Source organism: Lonchura striata, chromosome 28 (assembly GCF_046129695.1).
Source record: "Lonchura striata isolate bLonStr1 chromosome 28, bLonStr1.mat, whole genome shotgun sequence".
NCBI classification, from domain to species: Eukaryota; Metazoa; Chordata; class Aves; order Passeriformes; family Estrildidae; genus Lonchura; species Lonchura striata.
The window spans coordinates 3,666,573-3,688,973 of NC_134630.1; the positions used below are offsets into that span (position 1 = coordinate 3,666,573).

A 22,401-nucleotide genomic window follows, 5' to 3' on the forward strand; every position below is an offset into this window, starting at 1 on the left:
GCTGCCCCCGTGGCCGGGATGCGCCGGCACCTGCACAGCTGCTCAGCAGGAAAATCCCTCTCCCTGCTCCACAAAACCCCTCGCATTTAAAGATAACCGCGCCCCCGGCTTGCTAATGAGGTGGGGAAATGGGGAGGGGGCTCGTTGCAGGCTGCTGGAGATCCAGTGTGGGCATCCCTGCGAGCTCGCTGGGCCCCTCTCCCTCCTAACCGAGCTCGGTCTGAGGTTTTTTGGTTTTGTTGTTGATGAAATCAGCACAAATTTGCTGCTTCTTGCAGGGTGATAGGTAAGAAAAAAGGAGCGCAACCCGGTTTCTGAAGAGTTTGAGGTTGGGGTGTGGGAGGAAGGATCAGAGGCGTGGGGTTTGACAAGGATGTCCCATCACTGCTGAGGTGACAGGGAGCAGTGAGGGTGACAGCCCCACTCCCGACCTCTCATCTGGGGACAGCTGTGCCCCCCCTGACACGCAGAGCAGTGACTGTGGTGCCACTCGTTCCTCCCTGGTGCCACACGCCACACAAATGGGGTTTAATCTGCGGGGTCAGGGCGTGGGGTGTCACCACCGTGCCACGTCCCCCTGGACACATCGGGGGGTGTCACCGTGCCACGTCCCCCTGGACACGGTAACCCACCCAGGGCTGCCCGGGGACTTCTCTAGGATTTGTGAAGCAGCACCTGGGAGTGACAGCAAATCCAGCCGGGGTGTGGCACGGCTCTGGGAGTAAAGTCCATCGTGTCACATCCCTGGCACAGGGCACAGGGTGGCCGTGCCAACGGCGCGTGGCGTGGGAGCCGTGCCCCGTCCCCAAGCTCCCTGTTTGTGTGCCAACACATCACGCGCCGCCACTGGATGACCCCAGAGGGGGGATATTTTTTTTTTCTTTAAGTGTTGTTGTTCTTTTTTTAAACAAAGCCAAAATATTTGCGTCCCCACGGGAACGGCTCAGGGTCACTGAGCATGGAACGCCCCACTGGGGTCCCGGCAGCACTGGGGACACCCGGCTCCGTGGGGAGGGTCCGGTGCTGGCGGCTCCATCCCTGGCGCTGTCCCCAGTGTTTATACATAGACATGTTTGTGCGCGGCACCGGCCCCTTCCTCGCTCCCAAACAACTGGAGGAAAGTCAAAAAGTCACAAATGTTTTCCATTGCCCGAGGAAGGGAGGGAGAGAGGAGTGACTGTGCAAGGGGCCGGGCAGTGCCAACAGTGAGGGACCCCAAATGAGGGGTCAGACCCAAAAAAAACAATATGGACAATGTTGATATAGTGATTAAAAGTGGCAGTTTGCTGCAAAAACAACACTGGCAGCACCGGCCACCATCGGGGTTTGTGGGGTGTCCCGGTGATGTCACCATACTGCTGGCACGACGGTCACAGGGGACGGGACATGCGGCACGGGCAACACGGCCACCCGGCTGCTCCAGACCCCGTTTTTTGGCATTAAAAAAACCCGCTTTGGAATAATAATAATAATTTAAAAAATCCTGCTGATTCTCCGCAGTTTCCCCCGCAGCCTGCGGGGCTCTCTTCCCGCACCAGGCTGGGGAAAAGCTGCGATTCCTGTCAGGCCGGCGGGAAAAGCCCCGGCTCGGGGATGCGGGACTTTGCCTGCGGTTTCCGTGGGCGGGAGCAGCTCCGGCAAGCGGCGGCTGAGTCAGCGGGCGAAGGGCGGCCGCGATGCCGCCCCGGCATGTCGGGCTGCTGCCCGGAGCCCTGGCACGGCTCTGCCGCACGCAGGGCAGCCTCAGAGTCCCCGACCCCAAAGGTGCTGCCAGGGCCAAGCCGTGCCATCCTCAGCCCTGGCGCTTCTGCAGCGCCGGAGGCTGGAGAGAACCCAAAGCAAGGCCCGGTGCTGCTGGGGTCTGTGAGTCCCCGCGGTGCTCAGGGACCCTAAAACCGGGCTGGGCAGGTCCCGGTGCTCCTGAGCCTCCGTCAGCACCGACTGCTGCTCTTCAGGGTGCCGGTGCTGCGAGCCCAGCATCCCTGGCGCTGAGTTTGGGCCGTGCCTGAACCCCGACCCCAGTGCAGGGATGGAGCAGGGTGTTCTGCTTCAGCCAAAATCTCGATTTATCATCACCGTGCAAGCAGATCAGCCCCCGGTGCGCGCCCCTCGGCAGGTTCTGGGGTGAGCTGCACCCCGCAGGGCTCAGCCCAGCTGGGATGGGGGAAGGCGGTGCTTGTTTTGGGAGCTGGACGGGTGCCCGGGCCGGAGGCAGCAGCGGCACAGCTAATCCCGGCCCTCGCAGGGCTGCGCCAGCCCCGGCACATTCTGTCCCTGCCAGCGCCGGGACGGCCACAGGCTTCGCGTGTCACCGTCCCCCTCGCCACCGACCCCCCGGGCCAGCAGCCCCAGCTGCAGCCTGGGCCCCGAGACGGCACCGAGCATCCCCCGGGATGGGCAGGGCTGGGGGAAGGGGCAGCCCCCCAAAATGCTGCCAAGGGGCCACAGGACCGGGGTGTCCCAGCGCCCTGCAGAGCGGGAGTACACTGGGGAGGGGGTTCCCAGCAGCCCTGCGGCCGAGGCAAGGGGGGTCCACAATTTTGGGGCTGAAAGGCAAAAATGACAGGATAGGGGAGCAGGGCTGGGGGTGGGGGTGGGTTTCCGTGCCCCTCGCAAGGAGCAGGTTCTGACGGATGGTCTGGGCAGCATTTTCCAGCGCACGGGGCCAAGAGCTATAAATAATCCCAGCACTGTAATTGCATCACGAGGCTCCTGCCCGGGGTCGGTCCCGTTGCAGGGCACGGGGCCGTTCCGGCCCAGCAGCCCCCCGGGGAGCCCCAGCCCCCCGTGCCAATAAACCTGCACCAGCCCGGGCTGTTCAATCAGGACTTTGGAGCCGGGAGAGATAAACAACAGAAGGTTGGAGGCAGCAGCGGCAGCGCTGCCAGCAGTTGTGAAAGCACTGCCCGGAAGGGTCTGCACCGTGCCCTGGCTGCAAATCTCCAGACGAGGTATATTTAGGATTCAGGATTCAGGAGTGCAGTTCTTTCCTGGCAGGAGCCCCGGCTTGGCCATGGCCCCCCAACCTCACTGCGCTACTGCCCGACGGTGTGAGAAAAACCTGGAGGCGTGGGCAAGAATCCCTGGCGGAGAGATCGGTGCCACACGGGCGCCGGGAGCGCTGGGTCCCCGGGCCTGTCCCCGTCCCCGTGTGACTGTGACGTGGTTCCACAGAAAGGAACAGCAGCACAGACACGGGGCTGGGCACTCGCCTCCCTCCCCCTGTGCCCGGGGAATAAACAGGGGGAATAAAACATCCCCTTGTGCAGCTGGGGCAGATGATCCGGGGCTGACCAGCAGCCCCGCTGATGGCACAGAATGGCTCCCTTGTGGCAGGCTGGAGCTGGCTGGGGTCAGCCTGGTCACAGCGCTGCCTTCGGGGCCATCTTCACCTGGGGGTGCAGCACTGTGCTTCGTGTCCCCTTTGATGTCACCAAAAAAGCCCCGAGAGGCCACACCGCACCGGCCACCGCTGCTGCCAGCGGCAGATCCAGACACGATCCCCCCAAACAGGGATGCAAACAAATTCCCTGCTAGGCCGGTTAATCCTCCCCCAGGAAAAATTAATCAGAGCACCAGGGATGCCAAATAAAAACCAGATTTGAATAAAGGTTGCAGGAGCACCAGGTTCTCACAGGCAAACACAGGGACAAGTTCTCTCCTCTGGCCCAGGGCAGGAGCACATGCTCTGTTGCAGCTGTGGGGCTGAGCAGCTCAGCAAACAAAAACAAAATAAATAAAAGTGGTGGAGGGGAAAAATCACATTCCAGTGATAGTATTTTTAAGCAGCACAATCCATGGAAGAGAAAACTAAAGCCCTGATTCAAACCCTGCCGTGCATGCACCAAGATTCACCATACTCAGGGGAGATGTGGAGCACAGAAATGCTGTGAAAAACCAAATTCCAGCCCAAAGAAGCAGGTGAAGGAGCCTCCCCACTCTTCCCACATGGCAGCAGATCCCAGCCAGCACATGGGACTGATCCCAACCCTCCCTGGGACTGGCTGAACCAATGCAGGAATGTCCCAGCTCCCAGCTGGACCTGCTGGGTCCCTGCCAGGCTTCTAGGATGGAGGAGAATGTGTCTGTCCTTCCAGAGCCTGGACGTAAACAGGAAGCAAGCGTGGAAAAATACAACAGGTTTGCTCCTAGCCCTGCATCCCAGGTAAGGGGAAAAGGGTCAAGACTGCCCAGATATGGAGGAGCTGGAGGCTCAAGGGACCAAACCTGTGGGGAGCAGTGCTGGCTGAGTGACCCAGTTAATCCCAGTGCAGGACTGGGCACAGAGTGGAGCTGGGTGCCTGCAGGGCAATGAAGAGAGGGCAGGAAGCCCTCCCAAATCCCAACAGCCACAGCATGGCTCCAGACAATGAGAAGCAAAAGAGGAACAGTTTGGTTTAAAGAATTTATTTCAGACAAAAAATTCCCCACCAAAAAGTCGTACAAAAAGGGTAGAGACAAAGAGTGGTCATTACAAAAGTGTTCACAGATAGAAAAGACTCATCTGAGCAACCCCAAGGCACGCTGGCATTGGTTGTGCACGGTCAGGGATTGTCTCAGTGAGGGAATGCAAAGGTCCTCAGCCCCCAAACTCTGCTCAGGTCCTCCTGCAGTGAGCGGGGTCAGCCCCTGGCTCCTGACCACAACATCCAGCTCACCCTTCCCACCCTGGTTCCCACCCAGTGGGCACAGGTTGCTGCTGTGTCTTCACCCCACCAGGGTCTCTGACATCTCAAGGACTCCCAGCCCTGAAGGATTCATCCTAACTCCACATCTCCCATCAGCAACTCTGGCTGCCACCAGCCTTAGACTGGGCCTCCTTCTCTCTTTCTTGGCCACCAGTCACAGCTCCAACCCCCCGTGCTGGTATCACAGTTTGAGGGTTGGTTTCAGCCCCATCTTGGGGGAGGCACCAGCACACTGTGCCGGTTTGGTGCTGACACTCATGAACCACCTTTCCTGTTCTTAGTAAATGGCACCAAAACACCGCCACAGATGATAAATTCATCCCCCAAGTCCTTGTATCAGCCCTTGGAGGCCTTTAGAATTTGGTTAAGTGGCTCAAGCCATTCCCCCTGCAGGTACCCACAGGCTTGTGGTAAAGATTATCAGCAGTGGCTGAGCCCTCTACTTCATCCAGCCAGGAAAGGAGCTCTCACTGCCCTGGGGACCTGCAGTCCTGGTGAGCCACAGGCAAAGGGCTGCACCTGCATCGCCCAGGGCCCAGCCCTGAGCACCACCCAAACAAACATTCCCAGCAATCCTGAGAAACGCCTCCAAGCTCCTGTTTTCCACACAGGAGCCGACAGAAGTTTTTGGAGCGTGGCACTGCAGGCAAGGGGAGAGCAACCTCGGCTCAAATTCCCTGCTCTAACCCCCAAATCCCGGGGCAGTTCCAAACCCTGCGTGTCCTGCCTGGCTCCACACCGCCAGCCCCTCGTGTTCTCCGAGCCGTGCCGGGGCCACGGCACCGTGCTGGCCCTGGGCCCGTGGGACAGTCACGACAGGAGCGGCCGAGAGAGCGGGGTGGGGGTCTCACGTCCCCGTGTGCAGACCCCAGCGCCGCCAGGGTGCAAGCTGCCATCCCCAGGGATCGTCACGCTTCTCTCAGCAGGTCATGCAGCGCGGGCGGATGCTGTCCGACGCGGGGTTTGGATCCACCTGCAGAACCAAGGCCACAGTCAGAAACCTCAGCAGAGGCACACGGCAGCCTCCAGCAGCCTCCCAGCCCAGAGGGATTCATCACCTCGGAGTAGAGAGGAGGTGGTCGGAAGCGGAATTCCTGGATGTAGGCGAAGAAGGGACCCTCCAGGATGTCCCCGAGCTCGCTGCGGCACGGAGGAGCCAGGCTCTGCTCAGCCTCCGGGCTGGACACGACTGCTGAGTACTCAGGAGGGGCTGAAGAGAAAGGAGAACCATCAGGGAATAGCAAACACCCTCCACAAATGGGGGACACGCAGGTAAAAGGGCTTCAAACCCACTATTTCCCAAACCCTCTCAGTTCCCTGAGGAAGGAACCCAGGAGATTCAGCACCACAGCCAAAAAATTAGGTTAAAGCAAAGCAAAACTGGCCCAGTTGAGAACTTGGTGTCTCACTCTCCTGACCAGGGGGTTTATCCCAGGGAGGAGGAGATGCTCACCCTCCAGCTGCTCTGGGATGGTGCTGAGCCAGTCCAGGTTGACGCTGTACTGGCTGCTGACACTGGAGGTGCGGCTCCCAAAGGGATGCAGCGGGATGGTCCCGATGACAAGAGGCAGTTCAAGGAGCAGCTTGGACGTCCCAGGAATATCCACACAAACCTGCCGAGACAGAGAGCAGCAGGGAAGCTCAGCTTGGTGGTGTTTTCCCAGTCTGGAAGGGCAGGTATCTCCCCTGAGCTGGGCAGGGGAGGATTCCTGCAGAGCTCCCTCACCTTCAGGGAATATTCCACCTGGATGATGCGGCACTGGAGGATGGAGGGCCCCACGGGCGGGATCTTCAGGGCCCGCCCATGCCACACCTCCCTCTTCCCAGCTGGAATGGGGTCCCCAGTGATGCTGGTCACCACAGACTTCTTCTGCTTCTTGGTGCCCCGGGCGATGAAGGTCTGGGTCTGGATGATGGCAGCCTTGGGCACCACGGCACGGCTCGTGCAGTTGTCGATCTCAGCAAAGATGGGGATGACCTCACCTGCCAAAACAGACACACACACATTGGAGGAGGGGAGAAAGCCCAGTCCTGCCTCAGGGAATTGCTGCACAGGCCCACTGAGGGTTGGCCACGCTGTCTGACAGGGCAGGCACGTGGGTTCATCCAGCAGGAGCATCCCAAAGATGCTGCCCACATCAGGTGCACACACCAGAGCTCTCTGATTTCCTGCCAGCTCACAGCAACCCAAAGCCCCTCCCCTGGGCTCGCTGAGGTTCAAGGGCCCCAGCACCTGGTCTCACCTGGGGTGTAGCCTTTTCGGTCAATCTTGGCAGTCACAGACACTTGGCCACGGTTGCAGTACCAGGCACGAGCAAGTTTCTCCTTAGCACCTGCCTGGGGAGCCTGCAGAAAGGGAAATATTTGGTCTGTTTAGTAACTAAGGATGAAACTCATAGCAATCACCTCCCTGGCACCAAGAACCTGCCGGGGAGCATCAGCAACTTCTCAGGTATCTGATGCAAGAAGTTGTTGCAATGCATTACAGTTTCCAGAAGCAAAGAGGCACAGCTGACCTCTGCCCAGCCCAGGTAATGCTGGAGGGCACAAGATACAGGGGGGAAAATATTCCCTCTGGAAACCAGGCCTGCATTGCAATGCTGAAGGGGAGGCAGACACCTTCCCCGTGGGCTTCCTGGGTACGTTTTGGATGCCAGAGCCTCAGGGTGGAGCAGGGGGAGCTCACCAGCAGTGCAGGGGTGTTTATGTCGATGGGTTCAATCACAGTGAACTCTTTCTTTGCTTTCTTCACTGTTGACCAGGGTCTGTGCAGCTTGGCCTTCACCCAGTAGCGTACACTGCCGTGCTTCCCCTCGAAGGAGGTGGCCAGGGTCCTGGGCACGAGCAACAAACAATTTTAGAAGGGTTTTGCTCAGAAAACCTCATTTTCAAGATGTCCTCTCCCCCCGAAAATACCAACTTACTCAGGGAGCTGGAAGGTGAAGGGGAACTCGTGCCTTCCTGCCTGCAGGACAGTGGCCTCACCATTGTCTGTGGGCAAAAGAGATTGAGGAGGATTAGCTCCCCACTACAGACCTTCCTCCCCGATGGGTCAGAGGTGAGCAGCACCCAGCCAGGAGCAGCATGAGGGCACAGCAGAGTTTCTGCCAGGGCTGAGCTGCAGCAGCTGTGACACAAGAGCTGGGCACTGTCTGCATTCCATGGGTCTGCAGACAGGCACGGCCCAGGGGCACGTCCCCGGAGAGCTGGGCAGCTTCCCCAGGTGGGCTCTGCTTCATCCTGCAGCCACCCTGCCCCACAGCTGTGGAGTGAGAGCCCAAGGTGCCCAGCTGGAGGCAGAGTGGCCAGCCAAGCCCCCATGCCCCTCAAGAGGTTGCACCCCAGGGCTGAAGGGTTCATTTAGGCCACTCAAAACGAGCTCCTGAACCTCCACATTTCCCCAACGCTGCCTCCCTGCCACGAATAGCTCAGAGAAAAAAAAAAGGAGCAGTCTTGTCCCAGCCGAGGTGTCCTGCACCCAGAACATGCAGGGACATCCACAGCCCATTCCCAGAGCGCTCAGACCCCAAGGCACCCCAGGCACCCAAATTTCAGCTTGCTGGCGTGTCATGCACTCAGCAGCCAAGCTGTCCCCTGTACCCAGATCCTGCAATTTTGGGGTGCCACGCACCCAGCACCCCGATTTCAGCCGGCTGGGGTGTTCGGAGCACGCAGCATCCCGGGATGCCCAGTACCCCACCCGACCCCCATTTCAGCCGAATGGGGTGTTCGGGGCACGCAGCATCCCGGGATGCCCGGTACCCCCACCCAGCACCCCGATTTCAGCCGAATGGGGTGTTCGGGGCACGCAGCATCCCGGGGTACCCGGTACCCCCACCCAGCACCCCGATTTCAGCCGAATGGGGTGTTCGGGGCACGCAGCATCCCGGGATGCCCGGTACCCCACCCGACCGGGGGTGGCCGCATCCCCCTGGGGCGGGGGGCTGCCGTACCTGGCGGTGCCATCAGCGTGTCTCGGTGGCTCAGAAACTCCACCTGGTCGCTGTAGCTCTGCGTGTAGGCGGTGCTGGAGCCGGCGCTGCGGGACTCGGTCCAGTGGACGCGGGCAGCGCCCAGCGCCCGCAGCCGCAGCGCGCCGAGCCGCGCGGCCGCCGCCAGCTCCAGCACCACGCGGCCCGACACCGCCTGCCCGGGGCTGAAGGCGGCCGGGCCGTCCCGCTCCGCGCCCTCCAGCACGATGGAGAAGCGTTTGAGGCGATCGAAAATCATGGCGCTGCTCAGGCCCGACCGGCTCGATGCGGCTCAGCCCGGCTCGGCTCGGCTGAGCCCGGCTTTAAGCGCCCGGCGCGGCCGGGGGCGGCCCCGGCGGGGCGGGACGGGCCGGGCCGAGCTCTGCAAAACAAGGCAGGGAGCATGTGCGGATCGGCTCCGGGCTCCCCGGGCCGGCTCCGGGCTCCCCGACTTATCCCGGTGCCGCACCGAGCCTTCGCCGCGGAACCGCGGGCCGGGCACTGCCGGTGCTCCGCGGGACACTCCCTGTGTGCTGCCGGGTCCCTGCAGCTCCCATTCTTGGCCCCCAAACCCTTCTCTAGCTTCTGTACTTGCCCCAAAAGTTTCCCTTCCAGCTCCATCCTTGCCCCCCGAAATTTCACCCCCAACCCCATCCTTGCCCCCCTAAACTCACTTCCAGCTCCTATTTTTGACCATCAAAATCCTCTTCCAGCTCCGATCCTTGCCTCTCAAATTCCTTTCCAGCTCCTAACATTGCCCCTCAAAATCCCCATCCTTGCCTCTCAAAATCCCCATTCTTGAGTCCTCCTCCAATTTCCATCATTGCCCCCCAAATTTCCCCTCCACTTCCATCCTTGTCCCCCAAAACTCCTTTCCAGCTCCCATCCTTGCCCCTCAAGCTCCCTCACTAGCTTCTATCCTTGCCCCCAAAAATCCCCATCCTTGACTCCCAAAATCCCCATCCCTGACCCCCAAAATCCCCATCCTTGCCCCTCAAACTCCCCCTGCAGCTCCAATCCTGACGTCCCAGCCCATCTTTGCCCAGAATCCCCATTCCCAGGGTCACACGGGGGGGATTCCTCACTGAAAGCCTCTCTCCTTTCAGTGTCCCCGGGCCAGAGCCGAGGGCCACACCACACATTGACCCACATCCTTCCCTCCCCAAGAGCCATTCCCAGGGCTCGGAACCGGCCACAGCTGGATCTGGGCTCCTGACACGCGGTGATGGCTGGGACATCACTCAGTTCTAGGAAATCAAGAACTGGCTGAGATTCAGCTTGTGCAACGACAGGGTGAGCAATCCTCTTCCCTGTTAACCAGGCGAGCGCCAGTTCCCCACCAGATCCTGCTGGGATTGGTGTCCCAAACCGAGCCACAAATTCCACCTGCATGGGCGGGGCATAGGTTGGACTTGATGATCTTAAAGGTCTCATCCAACCTCGTTATTCTGTGATTCTGTGAACAGCCCAGGGACTCACTCCATCAGCAGCATGCTGGTTGCTCAGGCAGGTGAAAGTGTGAAAACGGGGAACTGGTGATTGCCAGGGTGGACATCACCATCAGCAGCACCCCGAGATGTTGTAAGAGGGATGAGAAAGGAATCTGTGCCCCCCCAAAAGGGTTCATGCAGCCTTAGAAACTTCCACTTTGGTGATGGCTGTCGTGTTTGTGGAGCACCAGAGCCCTGCACCCCCGGCACGGGCGGGGGATAAGACAGAACAGGCATTCAAAACGTTACTCAGCATTTGGCTGCCTAAGTTTTGGGGATTTTTGAGTTGCTCCCAGCCATTCCGGGCAGGACCTGCTGTGCTGAACTCTGTTGATCACAGCTACTTAAAAAATGAGCTGGGCTGAAGCCTGGCACTGCTTTAGCTGTTTCCAAGGCCGGACTGGAATTGTCTGCCTCCCTCCTCAGGGGAAGGGGACTGTGGTTTGTTTTATTGCACTGCCATTTGCTGCCACGGGCAAACATGAATCATAGCAAAAGCTGGAGAGGGAAAGGAGGAAGGAAGGCACGTCACAGCGTGAGTTAACTGGTGACACCAGCTCTGGGAAGGCGCCTGCTGTCCCTGCAGTGACATGAGAGGTGGGGAGGCTCTTGAGAGGGGTTGGAGCCTTGGCTGGGCCCCTCTCTTTGCTTGGCATCCTGCTCCTTCCTCCTTTCCTCCTCCTCCTCCTCCCAGCACACACCCCTGGGCCGTGACTCAGCCCTCGCCCACGGGATGCGGATCCCTGCAAACCAAACCAAACCAAACCAAACCAAACCAAACCAAACCGCACGGAGCCTCCCTCCCGAGGCAGTGCACACAATGCCCTCGGCTGTCCCTCGCTGCGGTGGGGAGGGAGGACAGCCCCTCGCTGACCCCTCTGGCACCCCCACACCCAGAGAGGGTCTCTCCTCTCTCCTGCCACCCCCAGGTGCAGCACAGCCAAGGGCTTTCCTTTCAGGAAGAGCCCTGGGTGCCCAAGGCAAGCCCAGCCAGGCCGGGCACAGCACTCAGGGCATCATCTCCAACTCTTCAGCCCCATCTAGAGTCTGGCCAGGCTGGAGCTGCTCCCGGCAGGAGCTGACACCCTGCCCTGCTCATCTGCCCTGACCCCTACTTGGACCTGGTGGCTTCTCCCCACTACACCCGGGGTCACAGGAACGCCAGGGAGAAGGGAATGCAGCAGGTAAATGGGTAAGGCAGCAGCCCCATGTGGGGTGAGATGGGACAACGCAGAGCCTGGCACGAGCACGTGCTCCCAGGCTGAGGAACCAGCCCCATCCCTGCCAGATTTGGGACTGCTGTGTATGGACAAGGAATAAAGTGCTGATTGAGGGCCACCCCGCAAAGGAAGGAGAGCCCTGGTGCCATAACTCTCCTGGATGTCTCCATGAAAATAAAATGGCTTCTGGATGTTTGCCTCTCACCAGGGCAGGACCTACACCTTTGGGAAGTGCTGCAGGATCCTCGGAGAGAAAAGATCACTGCACAACAATGATTTATGTTTCCTATCCTCCCATCATCTCACGCAGAAGAGTCCAGGGCTCTCCTTGCTGCCTTTGCCCATTAAACCCCCGTCTTTTCCTCTGCTCCTGCTCCCTCTCCCAGATGATTACACAACACACGTTCAAAGGCCCTGCCTGAACATCCTCCTTGCCTGCTTTTTTCTTGTCTCTCAGCGCAGCAGCCCAGTGCCAGCACTCACCACCCTGCCAGGAAACTGCAGATAAACTCAGCTGAGGGGAGAGCAGAAGGGAGGGCGCTTATCTGAGCCCGGCTTCCCTCCTCTGCACTGCCTTGTTACCATGACAAAACCTGCATTTTTTAAACACCACGCAGACACGGCTGATCTCGTGGAGAAGCAACAAGAAAGGAGCAGTCACAGGGACTGACAGTCGGATGGTGGCACGTTTCTCACCAGCTGACACCAGGAAGGCCTCACGCTGCTGTTGGGGACAGAACAGGGGACAGCAGGATCCCAAGGAAGTTATTTTGGCTGCAGGACAGCCCCTCTCTGCTGTTCATTCCCATAAAACATCCCGGTGATCACACGTGTCCCTCTGACAAGGCAGAAAAGGAATCTGGGTATGGACAGAGACAATAAAATCCAAGTTCTGGTGAGGCTTTCTCTGCCCCCCAGGCATTCCCTGTGCAGCCAGGGAGGGCCAGGAACCATCAGCTCCGAGGTGTGCAGGGTGCCTGTGAGGCCCAGCAGCTCCTGCAATTCCTGCAGCTCTTGCCCAAGTGCCCTTCCCCAGATGGCTCCAGGGGCTCCTGGAGCACACAATCCCAGCAGCAGAATCCAAACGTGCTGGCAGCAGTTTGTGGCTTCCCTACAGACATTCCCTGCAGGGATAATGGGGGATAAAACTCCCCCTGTCACCTCAGAGCTAATGGGACATGGACCAAGTACTGCACAACCAAGTGCTCAAGACCTTCACTTCAGGGCAAGGGCTTAATTGTAATTTGGACACTTTGTGGAGGTGCAGCTGCCAAGGGGACATCCTTAGGCACAGCATGGAAGAGCTGCTGCCAAAAGACAGAAACTCCAGAGCAGTGCAGGTGTTTGGAGCAGATGGCAGGGCACAGTTGTCCAGAAATAGAGGAAATCACCTTCCCAGTGCAGTCCAGAGACAGGAACACCTCCACGAAGCCAACTCAGGTCCTCTTTCCATCCCTCTAGTTTATTCCTGCAATGTCTACATTTGCCAGGTTGGGCTGGCACCACTCTCTGGGCTGCAGTTGGCCACTGACACATTGAAATGCCCTCAGCATAAGCCCTAGAGACATGTCCAGGGCAGGGCAACCAGGCCATGGGAAACAGGGAAAGGGGAAGGAAAAGCAGCAGAGGAATGGCTGTGACACTGTTATTGGAGGGGAGGATAAAAGACATGCATGTTCCTAAGAAAAGCCAGAGTTATTGAGTGGATGGACAGTTGAGACATCCCATATCCCTCAGCTCTGGATCATTTCATCCCAAGCACACAAAGAATGGCTTGTGGCATGCAAGTGGTTTGTCCTTTTGCAGCAGATCTAAGCAATGTGCCAGCTGGGCGCGCAGTGCCAGCATCAGGGACCTGAAAGCAAACATTGGCTGAAGCACTAAGTGCTCTTCCCACACTTGTAAGCAGACACTCATGTTTGCTTTTCCCTGTGCAAACACAACAAAAGCCTCAAATCCCTGGTGCTCCCAAGCCCTGGGTTCACCAGCAGCCTCCTGGAAACCAGCAGCAGGGAGAGAAACCCTCAGCCAAGGTGAGAAGAGGGGCAAGCAGCCCTGGCTGGGTCGGTGACACCCACAGGGCAGAGGTTCCTCTGAGGGGACACCAGCGGCTTGAGGGGTCCCAACACAACATCCTGGCACACAGAACCATCCAAGAGGGTTCCAATCCCACAGCCTGGCACACAGAACCATCCAGGAGGGTGCCAATCCCATAGCCTGGCACACAGACCCATCCAAGAGGGTGCCAACCCCACAGTCTGGCACACAGAACCATCCAAGAGGGTTCCAATCCCACAGCCTGGCACACAGAACCATCCAGGAGGGTGCCAATCCCACAGTCTGGCACACAGAACCATCCAAAAGGGTTCCAATCCCACAGTCTGGCACACAGACCCATCCAAAACCCAAGCAAGGGGGTTCCATTCCTGTGCCCTGGCACACAGACCCATCCAAGAGGGTTCCAACCCCATAGCCTGGCACACAGACCTATCCAAAACCCATCCAGAAGGGTGCCAACCCCATAGCCTGGCACACAGAACCATCCAAGAGGGTGCCAACCCCACAGCCTTGGCACACAGACCCATCCAGGAGGGTTCCAACCCCATAACCTGGCACACAGACCCATCCAAAACCCAAGCAAGGGGGTTCCATTCCTGTGCCCTGGCACACAGACCCATCCAGGAGGGTTCCAACCCCATAGCCTGGCACACAGACCCATCCAAGAGGGTGCCAACCCCACAGCCTTGGCACACAGACCCATCCAGGAGGGTTCCAACCCCATAGCCTGGCACACAGACCCATCCAGGAGGGTTCCAACCCCATGCCCTACCACACAGACCCACCCAAGGGAATCCCAGCCCCCCAGTCTGGCACAGCCCCCCCGGCACAGCCCAGTGCCAGGCCCTTACCGGAGATGAGCTGCCGGCGGCGGTACAGGAAGGTCTGGCAGGCCGTGTGGTCGCGGTAGACGACGTTGAGGCCAATGCTGTAGCTCTCCAGCCAGTGCACGGTGGCCAGGCCGCGGGCGCACACCTCCAGCGCCCGCACCCGCAGCGCCCCGCGCAGCTCCAGCCGCACCCAGCCGTGCAGCAGCTGCCCCCCACCATGGGCCGGCCCGTCCTGCAGCCTGACCTCCAGCCTGCGCACCCGCCCCGGCGGCTGCATGGCTGCGCCGGGCCGGAGCCTGCCCGCAGCTTTCCAGGCACAGGAGGAAGAGCAAAGGCTACACCAAAATTCCTGAATTTATTGCGGTTCCTGGCTGGCCCCACCCTGCAGGCCTTCCCGGGGGCTGGACTGAGCCCCTGTTTTGCAGCGATGCTTTGGCGGCGGCCTGATGCGCGTGTGGCTACGATGTCCCGCGGTGACGAGGGACGTGTTTTTAAACCGGGGAAAAAATGTGCCTTCATCTTATCTCTGAGTCACAGCCACCGGCGACGTGACACCGGGACGTGCCGGTGGCTGTGCTGGCAGGGAGGGGTGACACACGCCGCCAGCCGTGCTGGCAGATCTCGCACAGCGCGCAATCAAAGAAAGCCTCTTTGGCCTTCCTGGTTCAGGCATTCCTGGGGCACTGCTGGAATGGGAGAGGAGCTCAGAAAGCAGAGGCACTCACTCCAAAAAGCAGCTTTACAGTCTGAGGTTGCACTAAAATCCACGTGAAAAAGAATGTGAATAATCACAGGGACGCCCAGCAACAGCGCTCCCAGCCAGCTGGTGCCTCCAAGGGTGATTCCAGCACTTATCCCCGTGGCTGTTCCTGCAGCAGCAAGGTGGCAATGCCACCTCAGGGTCACATCAAAGTTCTGGGGCAGACCTGGAGCAGATGCAAGTCCCTGTTACTCCACCAAATGTTGCAACTGAGATGTTTGACTGGAGATGTTTAACAACGTGCTGGCATGAGGGACTGATAGGAGTGCCTGTGTGCACTTGGAAGATGTGAGTGCACGGCTCCTTTGAAGCACGTGTGGAGCAGAGATTGTCTCATTCCTGAAAAATAAAGAGTCAAATCCATAAAGGAAAGCACGAGGCTCGTGGGCCCAGGCACTGCTCACACACAGACCGAAGCAGTTGTGAAATTTCACTAGCCCCGTGCTCAAAGGGTCCCGAGGAATCAAAGCCGTGTGCATGAAAAGCTCCTGAAGTGGCAGCTGTGCCACCCTGCTCGCTCAACCCCCAAGGGAAGGGGCTGACCAGCCCCCCCAATCCCTCTGGAACACACCTAGATCCCAAACAGAGCTAGTGCAAGCTCAGCAGTCAGGAAGCCCATGTGAGTGACCAACTCTACAAAAACACAGGGCTCACCTCTAGGAAAACAGCCTGCTCATCACAAGCTGGGCAGAGCTGCCTTGCTGTCCTACTGTTCACTGACCTTTGGTTGCTGGCCTTGACACCAAAATCCAAACAGATAATAAGAATATCCCAGATAAACAGAATATCCCATCCTCCGGCCAGCCCTGGGGGTGCCTCTCGCTCTGTTTGATCTCCTGCCCTTCCTCTGTGCCTCCCCCTGCCCCACCCGCCTCGTTCCACCCTGGGGCCTGCCCAGAGGCTCTCCGTGGGATGTGTCACCCACACCTTTGGGCTAATCTCCTAGTGTTTATTCTTGCTGCCACAACACCTCCTTGTGTCATCATTCAATCTGAGCAATAGATGTTCCCCGTGACAACACACAGCGCGGGGATGGCTCTGGGATCCCACGCCGTGTAGGCAGCTCAGAGTGCGTCAGCGTCGCTGGGGGAGGGAGGACATCACCTTCCTCTTGGGACAGGGCCCTTCCAGGGTCCCCACGGGGACACAGCTCACTTGGGAGTTTGCCTTTTGGATTTCAGTGGGCTCCCGGACCTGGGTGTGAACTTGCCTCTCTGCTTAGCCCTGCAGAGGTTCTGTGCCCTCCTGGACAGACCCCAGGATGAGCATTTCATCTGAGGAGACAAAACAGCTTTCAGCTCGCTGGGATGGGGCAGGTGGCACCACTGAACCTGGCAGCCCCAAGATCTGAGTGTTGTTACCTAAAGGGTCACCCCACCCGGGCAGCTGAGCATCCTCTGTCTCTGGTACCTGGCAGGTGCTCAGCTTTCTCTGCTGCTAGTGCAGAGGTGTTTACCCTGGCTGGACACCTCTAGCCATGACAATTTTCCTCCTCTGACCCTCTGTGGGGCTCTTCAGTCACCTCCTACCTCCCTCCAACACTCCCTGGTTTAGGGATTTGGTTGCCTGTCTTCCCTCTCCCTTCACAACATTTCTCATCTACGACTCTGCTCCCACTGAGGCTGGAGCAGACAGGGGTTGGTGCTCACTGGTCCATCTCAGGTAGCTCAGGAGCACACTCCAAGGGGAGTGCTGGCTATAAACTCACTTCCCCTGTGGTTAATCCAAGCCTGTTAAGGCTGGGCCTGCTGTGACACGTCTTTGGGGAGTCCCTCTGCTGCCTGTGAGGCACCAGCATGACACAACTTCCGTCTGCTGACAGATGGAATCAAAATTAAAATTATTTCATTTTCATTACGTGAGGCAGTAAATGAGGAGGCAGCACCAGGAAAGCTCTGCAGTCACAGATACCTGTGTGCATTTCCCCTGGTGACAGGAAAAGGCCACCTCTGCCGCCAGCACTTTGCTCAAAACCTTTGCCCAAAAGGAAAACAACTCTCAGGGTGAGGAGGCAAATGAAGAAATCCACATGGCAGTTATGGGAATATCACTCCATATGGTAGTTATGGAGCTGCTCCAGAAGTTTAGGGCCAAGGAAAAGACCAATTCAGCTATGATCTGTTCCACATTTAGCAAATCAAATGGCTTAAACACAGATCCATGGCATGAAGGGACCCTCTCTCTGAACTGCTGGAGAAACAGGAGGCAACGTCAGAGGAGGATTTTCTTAATGCCTTCCATGACCAGCTCTAACCACATCCCTTCCTGAGGTTGCTTATGCACAGCTTTTGATCAAAATCCTTTCCTTCCTCCCAAAAATAAACTTAAAACAACTTTTAAAAACAAATGTAATGATGAAGAAAGATCAAGACATTGCTTCATGTCCCAGAAATCATTAATTTTATTCATTTTACGTAATGAAGTAGCAAAGGGAATGACAGCAGATTGCAGTGAGGTGAGTCACGAGACTGTGGAACAAGGATGTGGTGCACCAGGTGGGAAAACTGCAGCACCTGAGGATACAGCAAGTGTAGAACAACTAGAATCACTGAATATCCCACGTGGGAAGGAACCCACCAGGATCTCAAGTCCAGCAGCAAAAGCTTGGCTGGCAGTGGCTCTGCTTAGTGCTATGAACCTGTTTCATAAATCAGATTGATTCACTCAAAGGAAGATTTACTCAAAAGGTCCTTCCCCCCGAGGGTGCTGGCACTGCCCAGGCTCCCCAGGGAATGGTCCCGGCCCCGAGGCTGCCAGAGCTGCAGGAGCGTTTGGACAGCGCTCTCAGGGCTGCTCAGGGTGGGGCTGTTGGGGGTCTGTGCAGGGACAGGGGCTGGATTTGATCCCTGCGGGATCCAGCTCAGGATATTTTGGGATTCTGTGATACTGGGCTGTAAAAAGAGAAAGCAAACTATCCAAGTAGTTATTGGAGCTTTAATTAACAGCAGCACGAGTGTGACTCTGTGCCCAGGCACGGAGCCGCTGGGGCCCAGAGGAAGCAGGTGGGACCCACGTGCTGAGAATGGAAAAGTGGAAAACCCCCCCATCCCTGCCTCCACAGAGAATGTTCCCCTGCCGCACTCACCGGGGGTGGGAGGTCTCCTCAGGGGGGACAAGGGAAGATCTCCCTGTCTCCAGGTGAGATCTCTGTGGGCCTCTTCAAGTTGGGTTTCCCAGATTTCTTTGACTCAACCGCGGCCTGGTCCAACACCAGCACAGCGGCGGGGCCGGCCCGGAAGCCCCAGAAGGGGGAAGGCGGAGGGTGGGAAAAGGGCTGATGGAGGATTCGCTGGAGGGGTGCGGGGGTCGCGAGGGACACGGACAGCGGGGCCCGGCCCCGGGCGGGCCGCGGGGCAGCCAGGCCGCGTTGCCATGGCGACGGGTCCGCCTCCTTCCCGGCGTGCCCCGCGCCCGCACACCCGGAAGTGTTGCCATGGCGGCGGGCGCGCTCTGGGGGCTCGTGGCCGCGCTGGAGACGCACCGGGGCCGCGACCGGGCGGTGAGTGACGGGTCTGAGCCCGCCGGTACCGAGTGAGGGGTCTGAGCCCGCCGGTACCGAGTGAGGAGAGGGGTCTGAGCCCGCCGGTACCGAGTGAGGGGTCTGAGCCCGCCGGTACCGGGTGGTGAGTGAGGGGTCTGAGCCCGCCGGTACCGAGTGAGGAGAGGGGTCTGAGCCCACCGGTACCGGGCAGGGAGTGGGGAGTGAAGGGTCTGAGCCCGCCGGTACCGAGTGAGGAGAGGGGCCTGAGCCCGCCGGTACCGGGCGGTGAATGAGGGGTCTGAGCCCGCCGGTACCGAGTGAGGAGAGGGGTCTGAATTCTCCGGTACCGGGCGGTGAATGACGGGACCCGACTCTGCAGTAGGGACCCACCCTTAAGGGGAAGGAAGCACCCGAGGCATTTCCAAGTGCTCGGTGCTGGGAAGGAGCGCTGGAAGGCAAAGGGTGCGCAAACAATCCCGGTTTTACCGGCAAATGCCGGGATGGAAACGGGAATGGCAGTCCCGGAGCACAGCGCAGTGGGAGTTGGGTAGCGGGAAGAGAAGCTGCAGACGGAGAGGGGAATTAAAGAGAGGAGAAGGGACAGACGGAGTGGTGAATCAAGGAGAGGAGAAGGGACAGAGGAGGGAGAACACCCGCCCCGGTTCCTCCGGGCCGTGCAGCCGGTGGCCCCGGGCGCTGAGCGGGCCGTGCCCCGCAGGTCCGGGCGCTGTCCTACGGCTGCCAGCTGGCGGGGGCAGCGCTGCCCGGCCCCGCGGGGCTGCCCGGGGCGCTCCTGGCCGCCTCTGCCCAGCTCAGCTCCTGCCGCACCGCCCTGCGCCTCTTCGACGACCTGGCCATGCTCCGCCACAGCTGCAGCTACGGGCTGGGCCCCGAGGTGAGCGCGGCTCCGGGGGTCCCGGGCGGCTCCGGGGGTCCCGGGGGGTCCCGGGCATCCCCCGAGACGAGCGCGGCTCCGGAGCTCCCGGGCATCCCCCGAGGTGAGGGTGGCTCCGGGGATCCCGGGCAGCCCCCGAGGTGAGCTCAGTCCCGGGGGTCCCGGGCGGCTCCGGGGGTCCCGGGCAGCCCCCGAGGCGAGCGCGGCCCCGGGGGTCCCGGGCGGCCCCGGAGCTCCCGGGCATCCCCCGAGGTGAGCGTGGCTCCGGGGATCCCGGGGGTCCTGGGCGGCCCCGGGGGTCCCGGGCGGGGCCGTGCCCCATGTGCCGCTCTGTGCCGCTCCCCGCAGGGCGAGGACGCGCTGGTGCGGGGGCTCTCGGTGCTCTGTAACGTGGCTAACCAGCTCTACTACCCCTGCGAGCACCTGGCGTGGGCGGCGGATGTCGGCATCGTCCGCGCCGGCTCCCGGCGCTGGTGGGCGCGGAGCACGGCGCTGTGGGGCTGTGCCCTGCTCCTGGGCATCCTGCGGTACGGCCGGGAGGGGCACCGGGTGGGCCCGCCCTGGCACCGGGCTCCAGCAAAGCGCTGGGAGCTGCTCGTCCTCCCTGAAGCTCGTAGTGCAAAAGATAAAAAACCAAACTCCTCCTGTTTGGTGCTGTAGGAGAAATAACTGTGTTCTTTTCAGGTCCCTGAGAATCTTGTGCCAGTTAAGAAGGAAACTGAGCCAGCACAAGTGGTATGATTTCCTTCCGTGGCTGTAGGGCTGATCAGGCAATCCCTGAGCGGTTTGGGTTGGGAGGGACCTCAAAGCCCATCCAGTGCCACCCCTGCCAGGGCAGGGACACCTTCACTGTCCCAGGCTGCTCCCAGCCCTGTCCAGCCTGGCCTTGGGCACTGCCAGGGATCCAGGGTGGGCACCCTGTGCCAGGGCCTGCCCACCCTGCCAGGGAACAATTCCTGCCCAATCTCCCATCCAGCCCTGCTCTCTGGCAGTGGGAGCCATTCCCTGTGTCCTGTCCCTCCAGGCCTTGCCCCCAGTCCCTCTCCATCCTTCCTGTAACTCACCCACACCCACCAGCTCTCATCTGTAGCCATCAAAGTTCTGAGGACGTGCTGGACTAATGTGGGAAATTGGATTTGTAGGAAATTCTCAAAGTTTGACAGAAGGCTCACACAGTGTGCATCTGTATGCAAACCTTGAGATGAGAATTGCTGACTTAGAAATGCTATGGAATTAGACAGTGTTGAAAGAGAAATGGAACTAGAAACAAGTTTCAAATGATGTTTGTTTAAATAAGATTAGATACTTTGGAGAAATAGAAGTATAAAAGATGTACTGTAGTAGCTGATAGGCCAAGAAACACTTATAATGTGTTGTAATTAGGAAATAACTGGCTTTTGATTGTGATGGTGTGAATTATAACATCGGTATTGTCTCACCCTTCACATGAGACTGAAAATGGAATAAAAGTTTTCAAAACACCTCTCAGTTGCCCCATCTGTGGGTGAGAAAAGGACTGTCACTAACATCACCTTTTCTTCCTGCAGCACTTCTTCACCTCAGCAGCAGCAGAAGCTGAGAGCCCAGGTGAAGGCTGAAGTTCTGAGCATCCTCATGGACACAGCAGATCTTTCCAACGCCATCCACTGGCTGCCTCCAGGGTTCCTCTGGGCAGGAAAGTTCCCTCCTTGGCTGGTAGGACTCCTGGGGACCATCTCCTCCCTGATTGGAATCTACCAGGCATCAAGAGGAGCAAATTCTGAAGCTGTTTAAGCCAGAACTGAGCTTCACAAGCTCAGTTTTCACATGGTAAAAGTGCCTTGAGTGAGGCAGGGTGTATTTTAATTTCCTGGGTTGATGATTGTCCTTCCAGATATCCCATAATCAGGACTGGAATCCAGATGCCTGTTGCAGAGGGGATTGTTTGCAGCTGATAATTTTTATCACTCTTCATCAGAGAAATAATTCAGGTGAATCCTCTGAAAATCAAGAATCTCCTACAATGGGCAAAACTGTGGGGGAAAGATTTGCTTCCATCTGTCCCAAAAGATAAATGCAACCTCCCAGTGTTTTTTGTCACTTGAAGGAGCACAGTGGCCAGGTTCTGTCACAGAGGACTGGTAGGGGATGAAGCCTGTGAGGTCACACTCTGGCCTTGGTGCTGCACCTGAGCCAGGATGGGACCCTCATCCTGGCAGTTCTAAAGGTGTTTTGGCCTTTGGGCTCATTCAGGAGCCAGCAGCAGTGTTGTTTGTGACCCCTGTGTTTCCTTAGAGGTGAGAGGGGCAGGAAATTGCTGGAAGCAGCTTGGACCTTCCTGGCCTGCCTTGCCCGTTTAAGGAGAATTGTTGAAGTGGAGCCTTCCCGCAGAGCTGAGGCTCCAGCTGTGCCTTTGTGGAATGCCACCGGGTGGAGCTCTGCCACCAGGCTCCAGCAGCTACCGACCGACCTTTTTCTATTTAAGGAAAGGAAAAAAAAAAACAAACAGGAAATTTATTCATCACCTTTCAAAGGAGCAATCAAACCAACGCCGAGGTGGGGTTTTGCAATTACAGCTCTGGGCGTTGCCAGTAATAAACGCCACAAATGCTTGAAAGGTGGCCTTGAGTGATCATTCCTCCTGACTGCAGGGAGAAGTTCTTTATCTTTGGTTCTGGAAAGCTCCAAAGCATGAGTGCTGTGTGAACTGCAGCTCCACATGTGTCACCAGCCTTCCTCCTGCTGCAGTAATTGCCAGCTCCTGCCCGAGTGCCATGGAATTGCATCCTTTGAAAAGAGTTGTGCTTACTCTGCGTGTCCCTGCCCCCAGCACGGCTCATGCTGCACTCTCAGGAGCTTTGACCTGGGTTTGTGGCGTTGTTTCTGGCCTGGACACGGGGAGCTGTGTCCTGCCTGTGTTCAAAGAGCAGACTCACGCCTGGATACTCTTTATCCTTTGCCCTGTCCTTGGTGTTTATCTGGACCTGCACCCTGCGGTGTCCCTGAGGATGTGGCTGTGCTGGGGATTT

The 22,401-nt window shown here is 58.6% G+C and overlaps 2 protein-coding genes and 1 long non-coding RNA gene across 3 annotated transcripts; 1 reads left to right on the plus strand and 2 right to left on the minus strand.

The window, feature by feature from the left end:
• Positions 1-4,391: 4,391 nt before the first annotated feature.
• ARRDC2 (arrestin domain containing 2) lies at positions 4,392-8,945 on the minus strand. The gene is made up of 8 exons (XM_021547014.3): positions 8,642-8,945; positions 7,613-7,679; positions 7,375-7,522; positions 6,932-7,034; positions 6,415-6,671; positions 6,142-6,301; positions 5,747-5,898; positions 4,392-5,661 (listed from the first exon to the last, which is right to left on the minus strand). Exons 1-8 carry the CDS (start codon positions 8,916-8,918, stop codon positions 5,608-5,610), a joined length of 1,218 nt encoding a protein of 405 aa, XP_021402689.1. The 5' UTR covers positions 8,919-8,945; the 3' UTR covers positions 4,392-5,607.
• Positions 8,946-17,400: 8,455 nt separating this feature from the next.
• On the minus strand, positions 17,401-18,392 carry LOC110479630 (uncharacterized). Its single transcript, XR_002466961.3, has 2 exons — positions 18,103-18,392; positions 17,401-17,530 (listed from the first exon to the last, which is right to left on the minus strand). It is a non-coding gene; the product is annotated as an uncharacterized LOC110479630 (long non-coding RNA).
• A 58-nt stretch (positions 18,393-18,450) lies between these two features.
• Positions 18,451-21,989, plus strand: PEX11G (peroxisomal biogenesis factor 11 gamma). The gene is made up of 5 exons (XM_021547015.2): positions 18,451-18,516; positions 19,217-19,393; positions 19,742-19,920; positions 20,078-20,128; positions 20,941-21,989. The coding sequence occupies exons 1-5, from the start codon at positions 18,451-18,453 to the stop codon at positions 21,164-21,166; spliced, it is 699 nt and encodes a 232-aa protein (XP_021402690.2). The 3' UTR covers positions 21,167-21,989.
• The last annotated feature ends 412 nt before the right edge of the window (positions 21,990-22,401 follow it).

Excerpts from the sequence above, each read along its gene's own strand:
- PEX11G (XM_021547015.2), top strand. The coding sequence starts at position 18,451 with ATGGCGGCGGGCGCGCTCTGGGGGCTCGTGGCCGCGCTGGAGACGCAC. Across the intron at positions 18,517-19,216 it reads ACCGGGGCCGCGACCGGGCG|GTCCGGGCGCTGTCCTACGG; the intron begins GTGAGTGACGGG and ends CGTGCCCCGCAG. Across the intron at positions 19,921-20,077 it reads CTGCTCCTGGGCATCCTGCG|GTCCCTGAGAATCTTGTGCC; the intron begins GTACGGCCGGGA and ends TGTTCTTTTCAG.
- ARRDC2 (XM_021547014.3), bottom strand. The coding sequence starts at position 8,918 with ATGATTTTCGATCGCCTCAAACGCTTCTCCATCGTGCTGGAGGGCGCG. Across the intron at positions 5,899-6,141 it reads CATCCCAGAGCAGCTGGAGG|CCCCTCCTGAGTACTCAGCA; the intron begins GTGAGCATCTCC and ends CTTTCTCTTCAG. Across the intron at positions 5,662-5,746 it reads CACCTCCTCTCTACTCCGAG|GTGGATCCAAACCCCGCGTC; the intron begins GTGATGAATCCC and ends TTGGTTCTGCAG.